We start from the raw sequence: 24958 nt of genomic DNA on the forward strand, positions 1-24958 counted from the left end.
TTGTGTGTAATCTCCTTTGCTTTCGTCCATTTCTTTCCTCCCCCAGGGTCCTTCAGGACATACCCATATTTGGACGTGTCCTGAGCGGTCCCCCTTGCTTCTTCTCTAGTGCGGAGGCTGAGGAGGTCTTCATGCTGAACATGGGCTCTAGCCGTGTGGAGCCTCGATAGATCCATTCGCATCTTTTGTCATCCTAGGGGATCGGGAGGAGTGAAGGATAGAGGGAAACGGGTTAAAGGCTAGAATCTATCCTGCCATCTGTGGAGAATACGCCTCCATGTGCCTCCTTGAAGGAAATCTTTCTGATGAGTCCCCAATTCCCTATCTAGTCAATAAACTTATGTTCCAGGCTCCATGACAGTCATCATACACTCCTTAGGAAATTACGGGAGAGACAGGTGTTTATATTGACTCTACGAAGCGTGACAAGGATTGTAAGGCCTTAGGAACAAAAAGGACTGTAATTCTAAGAAAAGTATGAGAGGGGGAAACAGGACAGGTACAGAAGATCCAAGAGTTAACCTGGGCCTTGAAAGGTCATCAACCCCTAATTCCTTGATGCCTCCTTTTTGTCTATGCTACTAAAACCCTGACCCTGAACAAGTCGAACTGCCTGCTGTGTGCTTACGTACAATAGGAGTATCCTTAGGAAGAGAAAAAAACCCAAAAAAACAAACCAACATGCAGATTAGCATCATAATTAAATTCAGGTAATTTATCTTCAATAACCATCACAGAAAAATACAAAAGGACGAAGCAAAATCTGACCCGAAATGGTGAGAACAGGGAGGAGGACAAGAAAGAAGAAAGTTATGGAGGACGACAAAATCATCCTCATTACTGACTCTTATGCTCCCCCATGCCACCCTGACCCTTCCTCCAAACCACGGGGGAACAACAGTACCAGGAAGAGGATCCTGACTAGGCTGCCGTCCACCTCCTCGACCCGGGACTTCCACCATGTGCCTTCCCACTCAGTCTTGATAAGCTGGCCACTCTTAAGTAGCACCATAGGGCGGTTGGGGTAGGCTGTGATGTACTCCTCTATGAAGTCTCGGCAGGAGATGTCTTCTATGTCCTCCCATGTCTTTTTCACTGTCCCAAGGAAGAATGAAGGCTCAGAGAGGGCAGGTAGGGCAGGTCTTTTTTTTTTTTTTTAAAGTAATCTTTACACCCAGTGAGTCAGCCAGGTGTCCCAAGGCATGTCTTGATAGGAAAAAATGAATGGTTGGCCAGGAGATGTTGGGTATTTTTCAAGTTGGGAGGGAGAGAAAAAATAAATGAAGAAAACATAACCTTAAGGAAGCAAAACCAAGACTACCTGAAAGTCCTGAACCTAATGTGTAAGTGCACACACAGATCAGGTAAATACTAAGCAGGCAAAATGCAAATAGAGATGAGTCACTCATTTCATAAAAATGGATGTTTGGTTTAGGAAAATTCAAGTGGAGGGGCGCCTGGGTGGCTCAATTGGTTAAGCATCCGATTCTTGGTTTTGGCTCAGGTCAGGGTCTCATGGTTCATGAGTTTGATCCCCTGCATCGGACTCTGTGCGGACAGTGTTGAAACTGCTTGGAACTCTCTCTCTCCCTCTCTCTCTGCCCCTTCCCCACTCTCTCTCTCTCAAAATAAATAAAAACTTTAAAAAAAAAGGAAAATTCAAGTGGAAATTCTTGCTACCTTTATATAAGTCTAGAGGTAAATAAAAAAAAAGCTCAGGCGGCATCATGAAATTGATAAAAAAAAATATTCGTCCTTCCTTCTCATTCTATCAGGCTACTTCTATGGACCCTGAATGCATTTACTGCCATGTTATGCGGAAACACAGCAGTGTTAGTTGACTCTTTTGTAATTAAAAATAAGTGCTCTGTAACAGTCTGTTCCCAAGCCAGAGACACGAGTGTAGAGGACAGCATGAAGCTTCCATCTAACACAGCTTCTACAGAAAGCAGATTTATACAGATATATACAAATGTTAGATGAAGCATGAGACTAGGAAAGAAGTAACACTTATTCCATTTAGAAATGAAACGAAAACATGCTACAATACGAGCATCCACTGAAAGTCCGTCATGATCTCTTAGTGTGCCACTCTTTGGCTATAAAGGCCCCAGCAGCACTAGAGATGGACAAATAGAACTGATCTCCCAAAGGATATTAATCAAACTTACACTCTTTGAGACAGAAGCACCAAAAATATCAGTGCTTTTCAACTGATTATCTTAAGAAATACAAGGTAGAGATGGAAATGGATGGAACTCAGAAAGAAGGGAGGGACACTCACGTGGCCGGCAAATGGGATACAGTTCAGATTGTGTGACATAGGAAGCGTACCCATCATCAAAGAAAATGAGAAACCTGTAAGGAAGGTGATGGTAGAAAGATCAGGGGTTCTGACATTTTTTAGCACGACCTACAGAAATCATAGTTTCCACTCTTGATCACAAATAGGACACACTCTTGTGAAGATGTTTCAGTCTACTACTTTCTTCCTATTATCGTTCCTTCCAAGGGTTAGGAAGCCTCTCAATCTAACCAACTTATCTCCACTTTTCCAACAGTTATTTATTCTTGTTCCACTACCAGGTTCGTATTCTGCTAAAACCATTTAGTCTCCCCTTCCTTCCTATTATCCTAACAATCTTGATGCCTCTCCTAGTTTTCCTCCAAGTTTTCTCCTTGAGAAAAAAAAGAAAAACAGAAGGAAGAATCACCCACATGACTCCTGTGGCATAAAAAGAGCAAGTGTTTCTGGCCACTGGGGACTAAACACAAAAGCTAATTGTGAGATCTATGATCGAATAGTCACTCTACTGGACTTCACCCTCTTTACAATCCTCTGTCCAGGTACCTGAGCTTGTTTTTGACGTTTGGTGTCTCAGCTACAATGCCAGCATAGAGCCAGACCTGATTCCCATCCTTGTACTTGGCCACCACTCGACTGCCCACAAACAGCTTGTCAGCAGGAGGGTGGTAATCATAGGCAATATGGTTCCCTGACAGTAGACTCTTCCCTTTGTTGTCAAATTTCACCTTGTACTTCTTTCCTGGTCCTGAGTAAAAAGAAAAGATACACAAAAAAATTTTAAAAACCATTGGTTTCCATGTAAATAGGACTACTACATGGGAGACAAAAGGCAAGGCTGTGGGGAAAAGAAATGATCGGCAATGGAGACCTGCAGGTTGCCTTTCATTAGCTCTTCTTCTAGCTTGAACATACCGACCGTCTGGATGGCAATAAGGGTGCCTTTGTGCCATGTCTTAGTTCTCTTCTTGCCCAGGATGCGCATGCTGACTATTAGGTCACCATCTTTGCTCAGTTCTCCAGACATCTGACTCAAGGTTCCTACGGAATAGAGCAAAGTTGTTCTAAAGAGATATGGCATAGACTGGGAACATGAATGGAAAAGTAAAGAGGGTATAATATAGTAACCATGGAAAAGGGGGTAATCAATGATCCTTATCACTTCTGGGGCTCTCTCAGGCAGACACAAAAAACTACAGATGACTCAACTATTTATGCCAATAGGAAAAACTTGCAAAAATTGAAATTCACATTAACAAGAACATCTCACATCAAGTGTCTCTAGCTCTTTATTAACAATATTAATTATACTCATTAAATGCTAAGTAGCATTTACAAAACATTTTTCTGCAGGGGATCTAATAACAGCCCCATTCAACAAAGCTTTCTTCAGACCTCTTTACAAGAGTTTGAGTTGCTTTTTTTTTTTTTTTAAGTTTTTATTTATTTTTGAGAGAGAGACAGAGAGACAGAGTGTGAGCGGGGGAAGGACAGAGACAGAGAGGGAAAAACAGAATCTGAAGCAGGCTCCAGGCTCTGAGCTGTCAGCACAGAGCCCGATGCAGGGCTTTAACTTATGAACTGCGAGATCATGACCTGAGCTGAAGTCGGACGCTTAACTGAATGAGCCACCCAGGCACCCCTGAGTTACTCTCTTCTAATCTCTATCTAGAAGTAGTCCTGACCACAGAGCTAAAATGGTATTTGGATAATACGCACATCGGAAAATCAGCAGACAAAAGACTTAAGCAGACAAGGAAAACCTTTGGTGTCTAAAGAACCCAACAGAGGGGCGCCAGGGAGGCTCAGCTGGTTGAGCGTCCAAGTGCTGATTTCAGCTCAGGTCATGATCCCAAGGTCCTGGGATCAACCCCCACATCAGGCTCTGTGCTGAGCATGGATCCCGCTTAACATTCTCTCTCTGCCCACCTAAGCCCCTTTCCCCAGCTTGCACACTCTAAAATAAATAAAATGAAAAAAGAAAAAAGTATTTTAAAGAACCCAAAAGAGGTGAAGGAGGATTCTGAGATGCTAAACCAAAGCCAGTTATCCATGAAATCTCTGTAGGAATTCACTCCCCCACCTATACTGGGGAACCTCCTGACCCTAACCTTTATGTAGATCTTGGGAGCTGCTCTTTTTGTTGACAGCATCCATGAACTTCTGGACATCTTGAGCTGACTTTCTTAAGGCAGCCATAGCCTCACGGAGCTGTAAGAAAGATGATGAGGGAAACAAGTTTTAAAATAGCATGGGTTAAAGGCACTTGGGTGGCTCAGTTGGTAAAGCATCGGACTCCTGATTTTGGCTTAGGACATGATCTCGCAGTTCCTGAGATGGAGCCCTGCCTCTCTCCTCTGTCTCTGCCCCTCCCCCACCCGTGTGTGTGTGTGTGTGTGTGTGTGTGTGTGCGCGCGCGCGCGCGCTCTCTCTCTCCTTCTATCTCAAAATAAAATATCTTTTTAATTAAACAAATAGCATGGCTTAGACTTGAGAATAAGAACTTGTCTTTCAAAAAAAAAATAAAATGAGCTATATTTGGAAGGTCATGGTTTTCTTTCTTATAAATCTGGTTCAGAGATCAGCTTCAGGGAGGCTTCCTTGGTTAATCTCACCTAGCTGGTCGCCACCAAATTCTACATTCATATAGCACTTGTGCATGCATTTCTAAGTAACCTCTTTTGCATCCTTAGAACATCTACTAAAGGACTGGAACCCACAGGACTGATTACAGAGTGGATGACTATGTTGATGGCTGAAGCAACTGAATGGTCAGGCCAGAAGTTTCTCACATTTTCATATTCTTACCTCTCACCTTTACCTTCCCCATCCCAACTCACCTTCTGGTCTTTGGGTGTTCTGCTCCCAGCATCACCTATGGATGAGAAAAACTCAAATGAGCATAAAAGACTTACAACATAAGAATTTCCAAGAAATCAACAAACTGAGCTACTTAAAAACATTATCACAGAAGCATTACTAATAACACATGACAACTAAATATATAAACATATACATTAAAAGTACTAAATGGTCCAGAAAGATACACAGCAAATAGGTGACAGTGCTTACCTGGGGATAAAGTACTGGGATAGGTGGTAGTTTACAGGAGTTTGGTTTTTCACTGCATTATTTTTCTTTTTTAAAGTAGGCTCCATGCTCAATGTGGGGCTTGAACTCATGACCATGAGATCAAGAGTTGCACACTCTACTGAATGAGCCAACCAGGTGCCGTTATATTTAAATTTTTATAACAACAATTTGCTTATGGATTATCTGAATTATCTGACAAATGAGATGTGGTCAAGGAATGAAGCAAAAGTATGTTTATTCTTGAGTAGTGCTGTCCAATAGAACTTTCCGCTGTGATAATGTTCTATATTGTACTGTTAAGTCTGCTAACATTTGGCTACTAAGCACATTAAATGTAGCTAGTCCAACAGAGAAAGTAAATTTTGAATTTTATTTAAAATTTTTAAAAATTCAGATATAATTCACATACCATAAATGTTTAATTCAGTGGTTTTTAGTATATTCACAAAGTTGTTGTACAACTATCGCTACCACCTAATTCCAGAAAATTTTCATCACCCCGGAACAAAATCAACTAATGAGTATGAGGTTTCTTTCTGGGGTGATGAAAACACCCATTAGCAGTAATTCCCCATTCAACCTTCCTGCTAACTGCCAGAAACCACTAATCTACTTTCTGTCTCTATGGATTTATCTATTCTGGACATTTCATATAAGCGAAATCATGTATGTGGCTCATCACATGAAATTCCTTTTTACGGCTGAATAATATTCCATTATATGAATATGCCATATTTTGTTTATCCATTCACCAACTGATGGACATTTGGGTTGTCTCCACTTTTTAGCTATTATGAACAATGCTGATTTAAACATTTCTATAGCCATTTTTATATGGGCACAAGTTATCATTTCTCTTGGGTATATGGCTAGGAGTGGAACTGCAGGGCCATACAGTAATTCCATGTTTAACCTTTTGAGGAACTGAAAGACTTCCAAAGTGGCTATACCATTTTTTAATCCCACAAGCGATATAGAGGATTCCAGTTTCTCCACATCAACACTTGTTACTGTCTTTTTGATTACAGCCATCTTAATTAGTATAAAATGGTTCTGACTTGCATTTCCTTAATGATTAATGACATCAAGCATCTTTCCATGTATTTATTGGTCATTTACGAATCTTATTTGAAGAAATAACTATTCAAATGTCTTGCCCATTTTTTAACTGGGTTGCCTTTTTTCATTCTTGAGTTAACAGGTTTTTTTTAAGTTTATTTATTTTTTAAGTTTATTTTTTAAAGTCTATTTTATTTATTTTAAGCTTATTTATTTTATTATTGAAGAGAGAGAGAGAGAGAGAGAGAGAGAGAGAGAGAGAGAGAGAGAGAATCCCAAGCAGGCTCTGTGCTGTCAGCCCAGAGCCCAATGTAAGGCTGGATCCCACAAACTTGATGTCCAAATCAAGAGTTGGACACTTAACTAACTGAGCCATCTGGGCACCCTAACGGTTCTTGGTATATTCTGGAAAATACCAGACCCTTCACATTTTGCATAATTTAAACAGTCACATGTGTATAGCGGCTATTGTATTGGACAGTGCCGATTTAGAGATTTATAACATCTGTTTAAATGGAAAGCAGGGGTGCCTAGGTGGCTCAGTTGTTTAAGTGTCTGACCCCAGACTTCAGCTCAGGTCATGATCCATGATCTCACGGTTCACAGGTTTGAGCCCCATGGGCTCTGGGCTGACAGTGTGGAGTCGGCTTGGGATTCTCTCTCTTGCCTCTTTCTGCCTGCCTTCCCCCACCCCCCCATGCTCCCACACAGGCATGCGCTCTCTCTCAAAATGAATAAACTTAAAATAAATAAATAGATAAAAATGGAAAGCAATGGTGGTAATCATTTCACAATATACACATATATCAAATCACTGTTTTACACCTTAAACTAATACAATGTTATATGTCAATTATATTTAAATAAAACTAGGAGAAAAAGGCAGCAAAAAAAGAAAAAACTAAAATTAAAAATAGAAAGCAATGTAAATGTTCTAAGAACAATGTCCACTTAACAAAATAAATAAACTGTAACATCTCCAGATGAGGTACATAATGAATCTTCAGTAACAGGAGACTGCTAAAGATATATTAAGTTTTAAAAGTTGGAACACAGAGTCATTTGTTGGATATGAACTCAACCTTGGAGAGAATACAGACATCCCTGTGCATTCCTCAAAGAGCTGTGAATATAGTATATGATTAAGGATCTGTTATCTTACACCTCTCACAACTGTAAAAGGCTTCAAAACACATCCTACATTTCTTTCTTTCAGGAAGGACAGTTCTTAATCTTGTAGGGCCTTTGTATTTAAGCGCCCCTTAAAAGTAAAAGTATTCATGTGGTAAAAAAATTCAAACATTATTAAAAGGACACACAGTAAAAATACACTTCCCTCATACTCCTGCTTCTAGTTCCTCTCCTCAGAAACAACCAATATTATCAGTTTCTGTTGCAGCCAAAGATAAATGTAAATATGTACTCTTTCCCCTATTCTTTTACTCACTTTCAACATCAGTTTTTATGTTGCTTTTTATACCTCAAATATCTAGGAAAGTATTTCCTCTTAGTACCTATAAATCTGGTTCTTTTTATCCCTTTTTTTATTGTGGTAAAATACACATAACATAAAATATACACCACCTTAACCATTTTTAAGTGTACAGTTCAGTAGTTTAAGCACATTCATACTGATGTGCAACCATCAATTTTGCTGAAAAATATTAAGGACTAAATAAATTATTTTTATGTAGAACAACTGAATAGCATGAAGTTATCAGCTATTCCTAAATTGATCTTTTAATAATGTCAATAGTTTTTGTTTTTGTTTTTGTGTTTTTTTTTATCAGGGAGGGAGGGAGTGGAGAATATGACACGCTGACTCTCAAATACATATATAAGCACAAAAGATAAAAAGAACCAAGACAGGGGCGCCTGGGTGGCGCAGTCGGTTAAGCATCCGACTTCAGCCAGGTCACGATCTCGCGGTCCGTGAGTTCGAGCCCCGCGTCAGGCTCTGGGCTGATGGCTCAGAGCCTGGAGCCTGTTTCCGATTCTGTGTCTCCCTCTCTCTCTGCCCCTCCCCCGTTCATGCTCTGTCTCTCTCTGTCCCAAAAATAAATAAACGTTGAAAAAAAAAAAAAAAAAAGAACCAAGACAAACATGAAGAACAACAAAGTAAGGTGACTGGAGTTAACAGATATAGAAACTAATAAAGTCCAGTTATACATAATACAGAACTGAGATAAGAAAAAATGACAGACCTGGGAATGCAAGCTGGTGTAGCCACTCTGGAAAACAGTATGGAGGTTCCTCAAAAAAACTAAAAATAGAACTACCCTACGACCCAGCAATTGCACTACTAGGCATTTATCCATGGGATACAGGTGTGCTGTTTCGAAGGGACACATGCACCCCCATATTTATAGCAGCACTATTAACAACAGCCAAAGTATGGAAGGAGCCCAAATGTCCATCGATGGATGAATGGATAAAGAAATGTTTTATATATATACACACACACACACACACACACACACACACACACACACACACACACAGATACACACACATACAATGGAGTATTACTCGGCAATCAAAAAGAATCTTGCCATTTGCAACTACGTGGATGGAACTGGAGAGTGTTATGCTAAGGGAAATTAGTCAGAGAAAGACAAAAATCATATGACTTCACTCATATGAGGACTTTAAGAGATAAAACAGATGAACATAAGGGAAGGGCAATAAAAAGAATATAAAAACAGGGAGGGGGACAAAACATAAGAGACTCATAAATAGGGAAAGCAAACAGAGGGTTATTGGAGGGGGTGTGGGAGGGGGGATGGGCTAAATGGGTAAGGGGCACTAAGGAATCTACTCCTGAAATCACTGTTGCACTATATGCTAACTAATTTGGATGTTAATTTGAAAAAATTAAAAATAAAATAAAAAATACAATAAAATAATAAAAAAAAGAAAAAAATGACAGACCAATGAAAAAGAACAGAAAATCCAGAAACAAATCAATACATATGGAAATTATTTTTTAATGTTTATTTATTTGAGGGTGGGGGAGGGAAAGAGAGAGGAGACAGAGAATCCCAAGCAGACCCCACACTGTTAGCGCAGAGCCCGACAAGGGGCTTGAACTCACGAACCATGAGATCATTACCTGAGACAAAGTCAAGAGTCGGTTGCTTAACCAACCGAGCCACCTAGGCGCCCCTGGAAATAATTTATGATAGAGCAGACAATGCAAAATCAGTAAGGAGGGATTCATTTCAGTAGTGGTGCTGAAACATTGATTAATAACCATATGGAAAAAAAATTTGATTTTGACCTCAAATACTACACAAAAAATAAATTCCAGTTGAATTAAAGACTTAAATGTGACAGGTGAAACTATGAAACTTTCAAAGGCAACATAAATGACCTTTATAATAAAGCCTCAGGGCAGAAAGGATGTAAAACACAATGACCATGAAAAAAAATCCTAGAGTATGACACCTGTTTTTCAACAAATAACATAACAAATAAAGATAAACTTTAAGCTGGGAGTGATATTTGCAACACACAACTGCATAGGATTAGTAATGGCAATGATCACTGAGTGAGCAAGCAAACGAGACATGAACAGACATTTCAAAGAAAAACTACAGATGACTCACAAACACATGAAAAGATTCTCAAGTTCATCAGTAGGGAAATAAAATTTAAAAATCACAGTGCTCGCTTCGGCAGCACATATACTAAAAATCACAATACCAAGTGTTGTCAAGTATGTGTAGCACAGGACACTCTCATCCACTGGTAGTTACAAATATAAATTGGTACAACCACTTTGGAAAGCTGTTTGGCCATTGCTTATCCAGTAATGTTAAAATTTCCATATCCTAAGAACTAGCAATTCCTTAGAGTGTGTGTGTGTATATATATATCTCCTAAAAATTTAGTAAGACTGCCAAAATTTAGAAAGATTCTTGCATATGTGGATTAGGAATCATGTATAAGAATATTTAGAGCATTATTTGAATTGAAAACAAATGAAATGCAACTGACAGGAGAATAGATATATTGTGTCATATTCACAAGATGGAATACTATGCTGTAGTAATTACTGAGTTAAACATCACACATCAGCAAGATGTTAAAAAAATGACTGAAGAATGTATGTATACACTACGTATGATTCCACTTCTACAGTTAAAAAAAAGGCAAAACTATGGCGCTTCCGATAATAGTGATATGAAAATAGTGATATTAGAGGACTCCCCTATGCAGAAAACAACTATAAAACTGGAAAAAAAAAAGTTACAAACAATCATTTCAGGGCACTGGAAATTGACCAAAGGCAAAGAATTAATTCAAAGTGTTTGTTCTGAAAAATTGCTTGAATTCTGGTAAGAAAGAGAAGTCTGTGGCCTGCTTGCCTGGGGCGGCTCCCATCCCCACTCCACTCCTTGTTTGGTGAGTGCAAACTACGGCTTTACCATTGAGGCACTAGCCATGGCAATGAGCAGCTTTACTAGTCTGAGCTTGCAGCTCTTGTTTAGGGTGAGCAGCAAACCAGTCAGAAACTTAACAAGGAGATCCTGAAAATGAAAGAGCCATGGACAGGCTTAGATAAATTCTCTATGCATTCTTGAGTGACTGCTAAACTGTGCAAATGCAGACAAGACCCAGGAGGTCCATGGAAACTTGAGAACTAAATGCAACTCTGAATGTATTCTCTATACCTCCGTAAAACTCACTGGCTAAACTATGCAAAAAAAAAGGGGGGGGGAGCAATTGTTAAGAGCCAAGTTAATATATATAAAGTTATATACACACATATATATATACATACACACACACACATAAATACATATATAAGAATCTGTGGGTGACTGCTAAACTATGCACATACAGAAAAGATGCAGGAAACCCAATGGAGACTTGAGAATACATGCAACTCTGAATGCATTCTCTATATTTCTATAAAACTCACTGGCTAAACTATGTAAAAAAAAAAGGGAGCAAACGTTAGGAGCCAAGCTAATATATATAGTTCAAATTTAAAAACCAAGCAGAGACATCAGCTGTACACTACAAAGAAGACACAGTTGGCATCATAAGAAAAAAAACTTGAAAGTATCCAGCTTTCAACAACAAAAATAATGAAACATTCAAAGAAATAGGAAAGTACGCCCTATACTCAGGAAACAAAACTCTAGCAATGGAAACTGACTTGCCATACGGGCCTAGGTATTGGATTTATAAATATGCTCAAAGAGCTCATGGAAATTACATTCAAAGATTTAAAGGAAAATATGCTAATACTTAATAAACAAAAGATTTGACTATAAAAAGAAGCAAATGGAAATTCCAGGGTTGAAATTATAAAAACTGAAACGAAATACAGTAAAACCTTGGTTTTTGAGCATAATTCATTCCAGAAACATCCTTATAATCCAAAGCACTTGTATATCAAAGCAAATTTCCCCATAAGAAATAATGAAAACTCAGATGATTAATTCCACAACCCCAAAAATTCATATAAAAATTATTACAATACTATAATACATAATAATAAAGAAAATACAAAATACAAAGAAAAATAAATTAACCTGCACTTACCTTTGAAAACCTTTGTGGCTGGTGTGAGGAAGACAAGAGAGAGGAGGGTTATTGTGTAGGACGACTTTCACTGTCACTAACGGAATCACTGCTATTGGCTCAATGGAATCTTTTTCTTTTTGTGCAACTTTAACAAGGAACCTATCCAATGCCTCCTTTTGAGGATTTCACAGAAATGTGAGATTGCATTGATGATGACCCACAATCCCTCAGAGAGAGAGCTGAGTTGTGATCATGTGACTGATGTTCAGTGTTATGAACTACTTGTATTCCAAGACACTACCTGCTTAGCAAGTTAAAATTTATTAGAAATTTTTGCTCGTCTTGCAGAACACTCACAGAGCAGACTAGTCACAATCCAAGGTTTTACTGCATTCACTGGGGGGGCTAAAAAAAGCAAATTTAAAATGGCAGAAGAATAAATAAACTAATAGATACCTATATAGAGAAATTGCCCCATCCAAAGCACAAAGAGAAGAAGGTTGAAGAAAAATGAACAGTGTCTCAAAGACTTACAAGACAATGTGAAGCATTCTACCATATGCATAATGATGAGCTCAGAAGGCCAGGGGAGAAAGGGCTAGAAAAAAATATATGAAGAAATAATGACCGAAACACTTCTAAATTTGATGAAAAATGTGAATCTACAGATCCAAGTTCCATGAATCTCAAATACGACAAATACGGAGAGAATTATACCTAGACACAACCTACTGAAACTACTAAAATCAAAAGAGAAAATCTTAAAAGCAGTAAAACAAAAATGACTCACATCCAGGGTACAACACATTCATCTAACTTCCTATCAGAAATAACTGAGGCCAGAAGGCACTGGAATGGCATATTCGAAATGCCAAAAGAAAATAGTGAACCAAGAATGCTATATCTCAGATAAATGAAATGACTTTTAGCAGGACCACAAGAAATATGCTTTAAATATTTATTTTGAGAGAGAGAGAGAGAGAAGGGCAGAGAGAGAGGGAGAGAGAGAATGCCAAGCAGGCTCTGTGTGGTTGGTACAGGGCCTGACGCGAGGCTCGATCTCACAAATAACCTGAGCCAAAATCAAGAGTTGGACACTTAATCACTTAAGAGTTGGCACACTTAACACCTGAGCCACCCAGGTGCCTCAGAATTACAAGAAATATTAAAGGAAATCTTTCTGGCTGGAAAAGGATGACACTAGATCCTAACTCAGATCCACAGGAAGAAATGAAGAGGAATAGAAATGTAAACATCTGGGTAAATATGTATTTTTCTCTTTTCTTCCCATAACATCTTTAAAAATAAGATTACTCCTGGCAATAACTGTAACACAAAATTGTTGGCTTTAAACATATGTAGATGCAATATATTTGACAACAGTACCACACAAGAAGAGAGTGAAAATGGAGCTATCCCGGTGCAAAGCTGCTATATTTTACCAGAATTAAGTCAGTATTAACTTGTAGTAGTTAATTACCAGATAAATATGCAAGCACTTTTTTTAAAAGCCAAAAAAAATCAGAGAAATTAAAATGACTTACTGAAATATTTGTTTGACACAAAGAAAGCAGTAAAGAACAGACAAATATAAAAGACATGGGACATAGGGGGAGAAAATGCAAAATGGCCGATAAAAATCCACCCATATGGATTCATATCAACTGTGAATGCACTCAATACTAATTAAAAAGGCAGAAACTGTGAGAATGGATTAAAAAAAAAACAAGATCTGGGGCACCTGGGTGGCTCAGTTGGTTAAGTGTCTGACTTCAGTTCAGGTCATGATCTCATGGTTTGTGAGTTCGAGCCCCGCATCAGGCTCTGTGCTAACAGCTCAGAGCCTAGAGCCTGCTTCAGATTCTGTGTCTCACTCTCTCTCTGTCCCTTCCTCACTTGTGCTCTGTCTCTCTCTCAAAAATACACACACATTAAAAAAAATTAAAAAAAAAAAGAGATCTAACTATACATATATTGTATGCAAGAAATACACTAAATTCAAGACAAAGATTTTAAGTAAAAATACAGAAAACGACACAATATACAAACAGTAATCATAACAGAAATGGAAATTCCACATTAATATCTGACAAAATAGACTTTAAGACAAGGGATATCACTTGAGACACAAAGAAATACCTTATAATAATAAAAAAAACTATAAACATATACATAACAGAGTCCCAAAATATAGGAAGCAAAAACTGAAAGAACTGAAATGACAAACAAGTCAACAATTTTAGTTCAAGATTTCAAAACTCCTTTCCAAGTAATTGTTAAAATAACCAGACAGAAAATCAATAAGGACACAGAAGACTTGAACAGCACTATCGGCCAACTTAACCTAAAAAACATTTATAAAATATTCCAATCAACAGCAGCAGAATACAAATTGTTTGCAAGCACACATGGATCATTCTCCAAGACAGATAATATACTAGGCCATTAAAAAACATTTAAATACATTTAAAAGGATTAAAATAATACAAAGCAGGTTTTCTGACCAAAATTATATTAAATAAAAAAGTCACAACACAAAGAAATCTGGGAAATTCCTAAATACTTGGGATAAACCATTGGTCAAAGAAAAATCACCCAGGAAATTAAAATTATAAGTTAAAGGGAAACGGAAAATATGGGGTGCGTGGGTGGCTCAGTCGGTTGTGTCTGACTCTTGATTTCAGCTCAGATCACGATTCTAGGGTCATGGGATCAAGCCCTGTGTCAGGCTCTGTGCTAAGCATGGAACCTGCTTGGGATTCTCTCTCTCTCCCTCTCTTTCTGCCCCTTTCCCACGCTCACATTCTCTCTCTAAAATAAAAATTAAAATACAAAAAAAGCATATATATTTTTAATATTAAAAAAATAAAGTGAAAATGTAACAAAAAAATTTATGAGATGTAGTAAAGCAATGCATAAATTTTATATTAGAAAGGAAGAAGACCTAAAACCAAATCAATAATCTATTTTCATTTTAAGAAACTAGAGAAAGAAGAGCAAATCAAACCCAAGTACATGGAAGGAAGAAAATAATAAAGATCAGAGTAGAAATCAGTGTAACAAAAAAACAGGAAAACGGTAGAGAAAAAGAAACAAATGAACACAAAAACTGGTCCCTTGAAAAAGAGCAAAAGAACCAATAATCCTTCAGCTAGATTAACCAAGGGGAAAAAAGATCCAAATAACCAATATCAGGAATGAAAGGAACATTGCTACAGAACCTACAGAAATTCAAAAGAGTCATAAGGGAATAGTATGAACTTTATGGCAATAATTTAGACAACTAAATGAGATGGAAAAATTCCTAGAAAGATACAAATTAACAAAAATGACTTAAGAAGGAACAGAAAATACAAATAGACATATCAGGTAAAGAAAATTAATTAGTAATTAAAAAGCTTCCCACCTGGAATGGGAAAAGCCCAGAAATCCAAAGCGTGGAGTTTGGATAAGTTTAGATAAGTAACGCACCCATGTTTGTTTTTTAGTTTGGGCCAATGTATCACAGTAACAAAATATTAACATTAGGGGTGCCTGGGTGGCTCAGTCCAACTCTTGACTTTGACTCATAATCTCGCGGTTCGGGAGATCAAGTCCCGAGTAGGGCTCTGAGGTAACAGCACAGAGCCTGCTTGGAATTCTCTCTCTCCCTCTCCCCCACTTGTGCACATATGCATGCTCTGTCTCTCTCTCTCTCTCAAAATAAATAAATAAACATTAAAAAATACTAACATTGGAATAAACTGGTGGAAGGTATACAGAACTCTCTGCATTATCTTTGCAATTTACACAAAAATATAAAACTATTCCAAACTGTGGCGCCTGGGTGGCTCAGTCCATTGGGTGTCTGACTTCGGCTCAGGCACAATCTGGTGGTTCAACAGTTTAAGCCCCATGTCAGGCTCTGTGCTGACAGCTCAGGGCCTGGAGCCTGCTTCAGATTCTGTATTTCCCACCCTCTCTCTGCCCCTCCCCTGCTCACATTCTTTCTCTCTCAAAAATAAATTAAAACAAACAAACAAAAAACAAAAACTATTCCAAACTAAAAAGCTTATAAAAAAAAAAAATCTATCCAAAAAAAAAAAAGTCATCCACAAAGAAAGGTCCAGGTCAAGACAGTCTCAGTGCTGAATTTATCAAACATTTAAGGAAGAAATAATACTATTTCACACAAATTCAGAGGAGGGAACATTTCCCAACTCATCTTTATAAGGTCCATTAATACCCTAATACCAAAGTCAAAAAACCACACCACAATAAAACTAAAAACCTATAGTCCTCATGACCATAGATGCAACAAATTTTTTTTTTTTAAAGTCCTCCACAAAACTACTTTTTTCTTTTTAGTTTATTTATTTATTTTGAGAGAGACAGAGAGAGGGGAAAGGCAGAGAGGGAGAGAGAATCCCAAGCAGGCCCCCGTCAGCGTGGAGCCCAAGGCAGGGCTCGAACTCATGAACTGCAAGATCACAACCTAAGCTGAAATCAAGAGCCAGACTCTTAACCAACTGAGCCACCCAGGTGCCCCAGGTGCAAAAATTCTTAACAAAAAATATTAGCAAATCCAATACAGAACAGAAGGAACTTCTTTCAACCTGACAGTTTCTAGGAACAGAAGCAACTTCCTTCAACCTGAGAAACGATATCTACAAAAACCTTAAAGCTCACATTATAATTAATGCCTAAAGACTAAATGCTTCCCCCTAAGATCAGAAGCAAGGAAAGGATGTCTACCCTCAAACTTTTATTCAACATTGTACTCGAGGTTCTACTGAGTACAATAAGGCAATAAAAAGGAAATAAAAGACATTTAGATTAGAAAGAAAGAAATAAAATTGACTTTATTTGCAGAGACAGCATGGTCTAATATATAGAAAATCCCAAGGGATCCACAAAAAACTTCTAGAACTAATAAGTGAGCTTAGTAAGGTCAGGGCTACAAGATTAATACACAAAAATCAACTATATTTTCATATCTTAGCAACAAACAATCCTAAAATGAAATTAAGTAAATAATCTCACTCCCATTAGCATTAAAAAGAATACAACACTGGGGCGCCTGGGTGGCGCAGTTGGTTAAGCGTCCGACTTCAGCCAGGTCACGATCTCGCGGTCCGTGAGTTCGAGCCCCGCGTCAGGCTCTGGGCTGATGGCTCAGAGCCTGGAGCCTGTTTCCGATTCTGTGTCTCCCTCTCTCTCTGCCCCTCCCCCATTCATGCTCTGTCTCTCTCTGTCCCAAAAATAAATAAACGTTGAAAAAAAAAATTAAAAAAAAAAAAATACAACACTTAGGACAAATGTACCACGTTAATGCATTAGAAGACTAGTCGTTAAAAAGGTAATGCTCTCCAAATTGGCCTTTAGATTCAATAGAGTTTCTATTAAAAATCCCAGCAGGCTTTAAAAAATGTTCTTGATAGAAACTGACAAGCTGATTCCAAAATATATTTCAAAGTCATATGAAATACATTTGTATTTGGAGACTTCCACTAGGTGATTTTAATACTTACCATTGAAACTATAGTAATAAAAGCAGTGTGGTGCTGGTATAACAACAAATATATAGATCAATGTGACAGAACAGAATCTGGAAATAGACCCTCATATACGTGGCCAGATGATTTTTGACAAGGATACCAAAAGGATAGTCTTTTCAACAAATGGTGGTGAAACAACTAAATAGTCATAAGCAAAATAAACCAACCACTCTCAACCTCTATCTTGAGAATTATTACTGTTAAAAGACACCATTAAGAAAATGAAAAGACCACATTTGAGAGAAAGTATTTCTAAAATATATCTGATAAATGAACTGTACCTAAAGCCTGAGTTCTCTAAGTCAAAAGAGCGGTTCTCTAATAAAAAGACAACCCGATTTTTTAAAAAAGCCTCAAGATTTTAATGGATGTTTTCCCAAAGAAAAAACAAATGGTAAATTAAGTATGTGAAAAGATGCTCAACTTCCTTCAGGAAATGCACACTACAATCACAATTTGATACCACCACACTCACACTGCAAAAGCTAAAATAAAAAACTGACAATACCAAGCACCAACAAGGATGTAAAGAAACTGGAACCCCCATACTTTGCTAGTGGGAATGTAGAATGGTATAGCCACTTTTGAAAACAATATGGCAGTTTCTTAAAAACTCAAATGTACACTTACCCTAAGCCCTAACAATTCTATTCCTAGGTGGAATATCCAAAAGACATGAAACATAACGCCCACATAAAGACTTCTACACAAATGTACATAGCAACATTACTCATAATCGCCCCAAACTAGAAACAACCCAAATATTTATCATCAATTACAGAAGATAGTATGTGGTATATCCATAGAATGGAATACTGCTCAGCAAAAAGAAAAAAAAAGCAAACTACAGATACATGGAACAACATGTTCCACAGCAAAAATGTTATGCTAAATGACAGAAGCCAGATACAAAAGACAACAAATTGTGATTCTATTTAAATGAAATTTCTAGAAAAGGCAAAAAGGAAGTAAGCAGATCAATGGTTGGGGTGAAAATGGAGAATGCAGACAAACAGGTAAGAGGGATGTTTTGGGGTAATCCAAACATCTGTGGTGAAGACTGCACTACTCTATAAATTTACTAAAACTCAAACTCTACACTTAAAGTGGGTAAATTTTATAGTTTGTAAATTATACATTAAAAAACCCCTCAAAAATAGACAAAACCAAACAATCTACCGTTTTGAAATATATATATAGGTGCGAATGCCACCTAAAAAGAAAAGGAGGGGAATTCAGAATAGAGGTGACACAGAATGGGGAAAGGAAGGTCATTCAATCAGAAAGTAGCACGTAGAGGACATCTATGATACTAATAACGTTCTATTCCTTTTTGGTAACAGGCAAGTTCAACAGTTTAGAATATGGAGTTAGTGCCAACAATTTCTGCTCTCTTCTTTTATCTGTTTGTCTTCCTGTGTCTCAATTTCAATCCTGAGATTTTCCTACCCAGAGTCTTATCTCTTACCTGAATCAATACTGAGGACATCATCATCTTCATCAGGAATCTCAATTATTTCTGTAGGCCGGGAGGCTTCATCCTCAGAGCTACTGTCCCGGTATTGTAGTCCCAGTTTGGAATAAAAGTCCTTCACCAAAGACTCACAGTTAGTCACTGCCCTAATATTGGAACACATGTAGAAAAGGTCAAAGCCAGCAGAAATAGGTATAAAAGCCATCAGAATTTATATATATTTAAGTATACACTGACCTCCATTTAAACAGGTCATATTCCAAAGTGTCTCCATTTAGAATTTAAAATGCTTTTCTCAGGACACCTGGAGGGCTCAATCGGTTAAACATCCAACTGCGGCTCAGGTCATGATCTCACGGCTCATGAGTTCGAGCCCCGCATTGGGCTCTGCGCTGACAGCTCAGAACCAGGATCCTGCTTCAAATTCTGTGTCTCCCTCTCCTTCTCTCTCTCTGCCCCTCCCCTGCTGGTGCTCTGTCTCTCTCTTTCTCTCAAAAATAAACTTAATAATAATAATAATAAAATGCTTTTCTCATTAAAATATGTTTAAATAGTGGTTTCAGACTAGGCCCTAACAAAATCCAAAATAACCTGAAAGTACATTAACCATATCTCATCATTTACCTTGCTATATGAAAATGTGTTTTAAGTGACAACTAAGGCATACTAGGCACTAATCTTCTGGGAATTTATGAGTAGATACAGGGCTCATGTTCCACAGTTTCATAAGACAGCAACGACTTACAATCCTCACTCCCTAGATCATCCTACTAAGAAAACTGTGCAGTTGTTCTGAAGCAGAGTACAGGAGAAAGAAGGGGAAAAGACTCAAGACCTTGACCATTCTACTGTAGACCATACACTGGCTTCCAATAGATGAATATTCTACATATAACGGGTGGTTGTGAGGTCGGATTTTTTAAAATGTTTGTTTATTTATTTATTTATTTATTTATTTATTTATTTATTTTGAAAGAAAGAGAGACAGGGTGTGGGGCAGGGGCAGAGAGAGAGGGAGAAAATCCGAAGTCGGTTCACGCCATTAGCGCAGAGCCCAACATGGGGCCAGATCCCACGATGGGAGAGATGATGACCTGAGCCGAAATCAAGAGTCAGATGCCCAAATGACTGAGGCACCCTGGCGACCGTGAGGTCAGATTGTTGGCCGTAACCTTTGAGAAACAGAAAGGTCCTACACGTCTGTACCTTGTAAAGAATAAAGCGACTGGCACAACGTCATGAGCAATTACACTTCTAAAATGTCTGCCAAGGGGAGATCTCCGATTTTCCGTGTAGTCCTCACCTGGATGCATCATCAAAGAGCTGATCAACATGGGCCACCTCAGATTCCTTCTGTATTACCCACGTCTCCAACTCCGCTAGTTGCTTCTTTCGCTGCTGTACACAGTCCATCTTCTCCAGTTCTTCATCGATGAACTGCCTCAGTTCCTCCATTGAGATACCCAGCTCCTCAACCACTGCTTGTTGCAGCTCTGCGATCTCATCAGACTCCACCGCAGCTGCGGCTGCACCCAAACCAATGCACCCAGGGATGGAAGACATGCTGTTGTCCCCTACATGGAAGAGAAAACTAAGATTACCTTTGCAATTATTATAACCGCCAAACTTCAGTCTCTAAAACTCATTCCTACACTACTACTTCTCATTCAAATACAATTAGGTTCCATTCTATGTTCTCCCTCTCCGTTCCCCTGTATCCAATGCTAAGATTTTGTACCGATCTTATTCTACAGAAGATGGGCCTGGATAAGGTTTAAAAGCGTGAGGGCATGGAAAACATATGATACGCAACAGAGGCTACCAAAAAATAATGTTTTAGGAAACATAAGAGAACCAATTTGCTGAGGAAGGTATTTCTGTGACCTGTGTTCCTTAACTGACTAAAGAGAGAAATCTTTGTTTGCAGGCTATGCCTAATTTGAACAAATATCTCCACTTGGATGGGGGGGCGTTGGTTTATAATTCACTGTTTTCTCTTTAATTACTTGTTCGCTTTACATTACCTTGCTTCCACGTGGAAACTTACTTTTTAAGGTCTATTCACACTTATGCATACAAAAGCAAAGAGGCTTCCCAAAAGTAAAGAAAAATCAAAGCAATCTGGGAATAAAATGTGGCTACCTAAAAACTACAATCCAAATAGCCTACGCATTAGTGTTAACTGCTTTTTTGATCAAACGGTTGGAGCAAACCTGATGCCAGAATGCCGTGCGACTCCAAGACCAGGTCTCACCGCCTCCATTTTTCCTTTGCCCACACACCAACCCCACCCCCGCGCTACCCTTTCTGGGGGTGCGTCCCACCCACCCCGCAAACCCAGCTCAACCCCGCCCCCGCTCGCCTCTGGCGGAAGACTTCCTTCCCACCCTCGCCCAACCTCCTCCCACAAACAAAACATTCCAGACGGGCCCCTGATCTCCAAATACCTCAATTAACAGTACTTCCCACACCTCCCTGCTTCCAACTACAACACTTCTTTTCACCAACCAGACCCCAGACTCGAGACTCTGGGGTCGGCCTCAACGGGGAAGAACGAAACCGTACGGAAAAAGGAGCAAGGGGAGGGGATGAAGCGTGAGGGAGGGAGGGAAAGGGAAGCAAAAGAGACGCCCGGAAGCAAACCTCAGGTGCCGTTCCGGTCGCCACGACGGTAGCCTGCCGGGGTCAAATCCTAAGCCTCTGAGCGCCCCTCCAAGACCAGGCCACCTCGGGCAAGTACGCATGCGTCAAAGGAGAGCCTTCCAGGGCACACGTGAGAGGCCACTGGGCGGGTGAAGTAGGCGTGGCCTAGAGTATATTCTTGAAGCTCCACCTCTTCCGCCACCCCAACCCCTGGCAGTCACACTAAGTTTACTGTTTAAAGACTCAGCAAACCGTTAGGTTTAGGTGTTTTTCTCACTTTAGTTTGTTATATTACGAAGTGGTACAAATTGTAACAAGTGAAGGAATATCAAGATAGAATAAGACAAACGTGACAATATCCTCTCCTCCCCTCTCATCACTACACCTGCTGCTTTGAGGTAAAATAGCTTAGTTTTCTAGGCTTGTACTTACAAGGTCATGAATCTGGATTTTTTAAAAAGATTTTATTTTTTAGTCATCTTTACACCCAATGCAGGGCTCAACCCTGAGATCGATAGTCGCATGCACTGCTTGCTGAGCCAGCCAGCCTCCCCTAAATGTAGATTTGTTTTGTTTAGTTTTTATTTCACATGTGGATATCCTTTGAAGTCAACATTTGTCTTTTTCATAATTGCGTAATACTTAATAGTGTGGATAAACCATAATTAGAAAGATGCTCTCACTACAGCATGTATTCATTATGAATAATGCAACAATAAACATTAACGTGCTTTTGAAGTAGTACTTTTATTTCTGTGGAAGAGATTCCCCATAATGGAATCTGAGTTAAAATATATACACACACACACATATATATTCACATATATATGTATATATATGTACCTCTTTTCATTTTAATAGAATCTACTGTCAAATTACTTTTCAAAAAGGTTGAAACAATTTTTACTCCTAGCAAATCTCTGAAAGTATGTTTCCCCACACCCTCATTAGGATTGGATGTTAAGTGTCTATTTAATTTTTAAGAATTTGATAGGTCTTTAAAAAAATTTTTTTAATGTTTAATTTTGAGAGAGAAAGAGAAAGCAGGGTAGGGGTAGAGAAAGAGGGAGACACAGAATCCCAAGAAGGTTCCAGGCTCCGAGCTATCAGCACAGAGCCTGACATGGGGCTCGAACCCACAGACTGTAAGATCATGACCTGAGCCGAAGTCAGATGCTTAACCAACTGAGCCACCCAGGCGCCCCTAGAATTTGATGGGTCTTAAAATAGTATCTGCATCAGGATAGACTATAGTGTGGAAACAAACAACTCCCAAACTTTAAAACAAAAACTGTGTACTTGTTGCTCACACTGCATAATCATCTCTAGAAAGTTGACTTTGGAGCTCTGCTAGGATAGCTACTCAGAAACCCAGGCTGATAAGTCAGTCAGGCCAGAGGGAGAGACTGCTAGATGGTCTCATATTGGCAATTAAAGTGATTCAGGACACTCTCATTAACAACTCATTGGCCTGACTGAATCATAGGGCCCTACCCAACCACAAGGGGGCCAGGAAGATCAGTCATGTCTCACATTTGGAAAGGGAGAGAATTGGGCGTATTTGATGAGCCAGCACTATTGACTACATTATCTCATTATTGCTCTAACTTGTTCAGCTATATTTACATTAATGACACCTAACTTCATTTAAAAGGCACAAACCTGGGGCGCCTGGGTGGCTCAGTCGGTTAAGCATCTGACTTCGGCTCAGGTCATGATCTCGCGGTCTGTGAGTTTGAGCCCCACGTCAGGCTCTGTGCTGACAGCTCAGAGCCTGGAGCCTGTTTCAGATTCTGTGTCTCCCTCTCTCTCTGACCCTCCCCCATTCATGCTGTCTCTCTCTGTTTCAAAAATAAATAAACGTTAAAAATAAATAAAAATAAAAGGCATAAACCAGAGGGGCACCTGGGTGGCTCAGTCAGTTGAGCGTCTGATCTCACGGTTTGTGAGTTCGAGCCCTGCATTGGGCCCGTGTGCAAACAGCTCGGAGCCTGGGGCCTGATCCAGATTTTGTGTCTCCCTCTCCCTCTCCTTCTGCCCCTCCTGTACTTGCACTCTGTCTCTCTCTCAAAAATAAAAATATAAAAAAAATAAAGGTACAAACCAGATCTTCTGTGTAAGACTGGAAATGGGGCCCAGGCAGCCTTGATAACCTCCCCTTTATCTGTGCTCATTTCGCCTGTCCACTAGTTTCCTGGGACTACTGTGAGCGCCTGTTTCCAATTGCTAAGACCCTAGGAAATGAGGTCCAGAAAAGTGAAGGTGTCCTCTAGACATTGCAAATTCAGCATGTTCCCAACTCATGGTATTATTTTCTAACTTGAACTAGACATTTTAGACATATTACTCCCTAAAAAACACTCGCATGCACACACACACACACACACACACACACACACACACCATTTTTATTGAATGTTTACTTGATACCAGGCACTGTTCTAAGCACTTTACGATTATTCATTTTAGTCCTCATAATAGTGCTGTGAGGTAGGAACTATTATTGGATCTTTTCTGTGGATGAGAAAACTGAGACACACAGTTATATTTCCCAAAGGCACAGAGCTAAAAAGTGTCAGCGCCAGGCAGTTTGGCCCTAGAGCTTATGGTCTTTTTTTTTTTTAATTTTTTTTTCAACGTTTATTTATATTTGGGACAGAGAGAGACAGAGCATGAACGGGGGAGGGGCAGAGAGAGAGGGAGACACAGAATCGGAAACAGGCTCCAGGCTCTGAGCCATCAGCCCAGAGCCTGACGCGGGCTCGAACTCACGGACCGCGAGATCGTGACCTGGCTGAAGTCGGACGCTTAACCGACTGCGCCACCCAGGTGCCCCGAGCTTGTGGTCTTAAACCATTATTCAATACAGCTTGTTTATCCTACTTTGGAAATGTTTGACATACATTTTCTCTCTTTTCTATTTTAATTCTATTGTATTTAGCTCTTATTTCTTGCCAGGACTAACTAGCCTCTTAATTGGTAGCCTCATGGTAGACCAGTCCCACACAGAGCTTTAAAATACATTTCTGATCACTGTCTCTCCCCTGCTTTAAACCTATATTTTCTTTATGTCTATAAAATAAGGTTCAAACTTTACAGTATAAAATTTGAGGCTCTTTAAAATTTGGCCCTCATTTGCCTCTCTGGCCACATTTCCCATGTTTTCCCTTCACATACCTGCTTAAGCGCTATTTCCCCAACATGTTTACACATTTCAATTTCTCATCTCCATACCTTTGTTCATTGTGATCTCCTGGGATGCCCTTCTCTTTCTGTCTGCTGTAATATGAATTCTCTAAGGGTCCACCT

General features: G+C 39.1%; 1 protein-coding gene across 2 annotated transcripts in view; it reads right to left on the minus strand.

The window, feature by feature from the left end:
• Positions 1 to 21624, minus strand: part of SETDB1 (SET domain bifurcated histone lysine methyltransferase 1) — a 34633-nt gene extending 13009 nt beyond the window's left edge. For both annotated transcript variants that reach the window (XM_040461142.1, XM_040461141.1), the window contains exons 1-10: positions 21454 to 21624; positions 20310 to 20580; positions 19001 to 19152; positions 5146 to 5180; positions 4417 to 4516; positions 3221 to 3346; positions 2852 to 3053; positions 2285 to 2358; positions 905 to 1095; positions 64 to 193 (exon numbers count right to left, since the gene is read on the minus strand). In XM_040461142.1, the coding sequence (XP_040317076.1) occupies positions 64 to 193; positions 905 to 1095; positions 2285 to 2358; positions 2852 to 3053; positions 3221 to 3346; positions 4417 to 4516; positions 5146 to 5180; positions 19001 to 19152; positions 20310 to 20569 (1270 nt within the window). In that variant the 5' untranslated portion in view covers positions 20570 to 20580; positions 21454 to 21624. The remainder of the gene's footprint in view (positions 1 to 63; positions 194 to 904; positions 1096 to 2284; positions 2359 to 2851; positions 3054 to 3220; positions 3347 to 4416; positions 4517 to 5145; positions 5181 to 19000; positions 19153 to 20309; positions 20581 to 21453) is intronic.
• Between the last annotated feature and the right edge of the window lie 3334 nt (positions 21625 to 24958).

This window comes from Herpailurus yagouaroundi, unplaced genomic scaffold (assembly GCF_014898765.1).
Source record: "Herpailurus yagouaroundi ecotype Mexico unplaced genomic scaffold, PumYag 254, whole genome shotgun sequence".
In the NCBI taxonomy this organism is placed as follows: domain Eukaryota; kingdom Metazoa; phylum Chordata; class Mammalia; order Carnivora; family Felidae; genus Herpailurus; species Herpailurus yagouaroundi.